Here is a 3,739-nt window from a genome sequence, read left to right as displayed (position 1 = left end):
CAAAAACTACTTCACAGTTAGGGCGGCTAGGAGCTGGAACCAACTTCCAAGGGAAGTGGTGCTGGCCCCTACCCTGGGGGTCTTTAAGAAGAGGCTGGATGCCTACCTGGCTGGACTCATTTGAGTCCCGTTTTTCTCTTTTGGGGTTTTTTGTTGTTCTCCCGCCCTGGCGGGGGGTCGGGCTAAAAGATCTACTAGGTCCCTTCCGACCCTTAATCTATGAATCTATGAATTTTAAGATAGTATTAGCAATTTTAATTCTTGCATTTCCTAATTTTTATGCTTGACTTCCCTATCTCAGTTGTTACTTTACTATTGAAATGCCATGATGTGCAAAGACATGCGAGTAATACTGGCAGGGTTGGATTTTTTATATGCACCGCAAAGATCTATGCAGTAACTCGTCATTTTTACAGGAACAGAAAAAACGTATGTTTTATACTACAAGAGGCAAGGATTTCTTAGGGTGATATCTTCTATTGGACCAGCTGTGTAGTTGGGAGACTGTTAGACAAGTATGCAAGACATTCTTCGTCACTTTGTCCAATAAAAAATATCACCTTAAGTAAGCCCTGCCTCTTGCATAATTTCTCGATCATCATGGCTACACAACTCTTCTACCAAAAGATACTTTTTCCCAAAATTGGAAGATTGTGCTCCAAAGGACAGAGGAATTAGTTTTTTTTAAAGAAACTGCCGTAAGAATTTTATATTGATAGAAGCAACATTTTTCTTCAACTTACGCATTTCAGCAAAAAAGTTACCTGTTTGGAAAAGCTAAGTCAAATTATTTTAAGAAATATACTTGTGTGTCAAAACTTACAGTTTGCTCTCTGCAAGTGTTAGCTTGTCTTTAAGTAATTGAATTTCTGAATCCTTCTCATGGGTTGTTAAATGATTCTGAAACTCTTTGTCTCTACTAGTAGCCAACAGCGTTTCAAGGTTCTGAATTGTAAGTCGCTCACTTGACAACTGCTTTTTCAACAATTCTGCTTCTGACTTTACATCTTCTATTTCAGCAAGAACCTAGAGTATAAAACAATTATAGCAGTAGATTAATCACCAGCCTCAATTTTCCATTTGCTAGTAATTCAATATTTTCTTCACACACACACACGCACGTTTCATGAATCTATACTCTATGTGTGTGTCTTTACACACACAGTTCTCACTTAATAAATTTCTCAATTGCAGTCAAATGCAAAATACATGTTAAAAATAGAAATAAAATTAAATCTTGTGTTCAGTAGCAACACTATCAAGTGAAGAAAAGAGGGAGGAATTAAAATTCAATCCACTTATTTGAAACCAAAAACACTACCATACTTTAAACAGAATCATGTGTTTATTACAAATATATTTACATTTTGTCCTTGAATCTAGTGGTGTTATCACCTCTAATCTGAATTTGTTGTCAAATTTGTTGCTACATAATTTCAGAAAAATAGATCTATTAAACTACAGTATTATTAGTCTTTCTGTAAAGTACACAATCAGCTGGCCTGGTTAAATAAAAAAAGTTGTATATACAATAATTATTAAAATCAGGAAGAAATGCTAGTTTACATGTGCAACTCCCAAACCCACCTGCACCCAATTTCCCATTCCACAAGAGTCTTAATAAAGAGCATCTACATGCCAGACGGCACAGATAAATATAGACAGTTCTAAAATCTGATTTATTTATATTTTTTTAAACACACTTAATGAAAAAATAATTAACATTGAAATAATAATCCCAAAGCCTAAATTTGTAAGTTATTATTGCAAGCAAGAAATGTTTGCCTTTAAACTAAGTCAAACTTCAGAACTGGTAAGAGTCTTTGACTAAGCTACAGTTTACTAAAGTTCCAAAGCTTACTGGAACAAGGGTTTACTGAAGTGCTAAACTAGATTTTGACAGAAGTAGCCTCTTTTGCAGAAAAAACACAGATTTTTTTTCATTTTATTCAACTAGCTCATTTCATTTACTAGTTCAAATCCCAATCAGCTTCTCAACTTTGAATGAAAAAGCAAGAACATGTTTTCCTCATCAAATCTATGAATTAAAGGAGGTGTGAGAGGATGAAACCTGAAGTAACTGAAGTCCTGAATGACGTGACAACCATGAGTTCAAATTTACTAACTACAGGGCTTCCTTCGTTTAATTCAGGGTGTCAAAGCCCGTGGAACCACATGACCCAACCTCCAATGCTGGGACACCCCCGATTCCTCTATGGCTTTCCATATACTGCACCCACTCTGGCCAATCTAACCAGTCCAGGATTCGCACTACATGCAGTGTTCACACCAAACTAGCTGGAGTGGGCACCACATGCAACTTGCATCCCAATCCATCCAGAGTGTGCACCATACAGGGGCAAGTCCCACATCATTCATGAAGCCCAGAGAAGGTTGCCACCACTGGTTTAATGCATCATAAATATAAACATAAAATATTTTAAGTATCCAGCATATTTAACATAGTTTAATTAAAAAACACTTTACAATACTATTTTTTGCATTTCAAATCAGTTCAAATGCAACTGACGTAAATAATAAATAAAATACTTGTTTAGTAAATAAATATAGTCATCAGCATTTTTATAAATTAAATTTTAAAATTAAGAAACTGAATGTTATAAATGTGCACATATGTGGCGTCTCATTCTAGTTAGCAAAGTAGTGCCATATTTAGCATAAGGGGTTATATGTACACTAATTCATGTCTTAATGACTATTAATGAATGAAAATTACCTCTTTAGGCAAATAACTAGAAGTACAAATGCAAAACAAAATGGGCATGCCTACACGATATGCTTCGAGCACGTTAGATTAAATCTAATGTGCACCAGTGCAGCAGATGAAGCCCAAGCTAATGCACAAATTTAGTCTAATGCATATTAACATCATTTAAAAAGTGTTCATCTGCACTAATGTGCAGTAGCGCTAATTATGGTGCCTTAAGTTAGTACCTAAACTTAATATGCTGTAATTACAGCTCATTAATTAAAATGTAGATGCACCCAATAAAAATGTTTTAAGTCCTTTTGACTTCAGTCTATCCATCCTGATTTAAAAAGTGATTACAATTTTAAAAAAAGGAGGTAAAGGAACCAAACCATGCATCTACAAAAAAGTTAAATTTGCCTTTGCTTCTTACCCTTTCATATTCCATGGTTTTGGATGTTAGCTGCCGTGATAAAAGTTCTTTGCTAGATTCAAGTTTCATGCACAACTCTCTCACAGAAGCAAGGTCAGCCAATACAGAAGACTTTTCATCTTGTTCATGTTTGAGGTCCCCTTCCAACTTTAAAATTTTTTTGGTAATTGAAGAGATTTGAGATTCATATGCTTGATGTGCATTGATGTGCTAAATAAAAAAAAAACAGGTATACCACGTGGTCATATATTTTTTCCAGTGTTAAAAGATGCAGAACATTTTAATATTATAGCTTTTCCCTGTACTCAAAACTGAATTCAGCTCATCTTTCCTCTCTTAAATCATATTTACCAACAACCCCAAAATTGTTTAAACTGTTTGCCACCATTTGAAGGACTATTCACGTAGTAGACAAAACGGGAGTAGGCTGTAGTCAAGCCTGAAGAGAATTAAAACATAAAAATTGAAGGCTAAAGCCCATTTTACTCAACTGTCAACCTTGAATATTTTTGTCAACAAATTAAGATGGACAGAAATATAATGTTTAACTGTCATATTGGCTTACTCCCAATGGAAAGGAGGGGTCATCACTAAGG

General features: G+C 35.0%; 1 protein-coding gene across 2 annotated transcripts in view; it reads right to left on the bottom strand.

Moving 5' to 3' along the window:
* CEP135 (centrosomal protein 135) overlaps positions 1–3,739 on the bottom strand; it is a 108,548-nt gene that overhangs the window by 29,258 nt on the left and 75,551 nt on the right. For both annotated transcript variants that reach the window (XM_019526429.1, XM_019526430.1), the window contains exons 22-23: positions 3,144–3,353; positions 824–1,026 (exon numbers count right to left, since the gene is read on the bottom strand). In XM_019526429.1, coding sequence (XP_019381974.1) covers positions 824–1,026; positions 3,144–3,353 — 413 coding nt within the window. The remainder of the gene's footprint in view (positions 1–823; positions 1,027–3,143; positions 3,354–3,739) is intronic.

This window comes from Gavialis gangeticus, unplaced genomic scaffold (assembly GCF_001723915.1).
Source record: "Gavialis gangeticus isolate Ggan-Ray unplaced genomic scaffold, GavGan_comp1, whole genome shotgun sequence".
Lineage (NCBI taxonomy): Eukaryota > Metazoa > Chordata > Crocodylia > Gavialidae > Gavialis > Gavialis gangeticus.
Note: the sequence above shows the minus strand (reverse complement) of the source record. Positions and strands in the feature narration are given on the sequence as shown.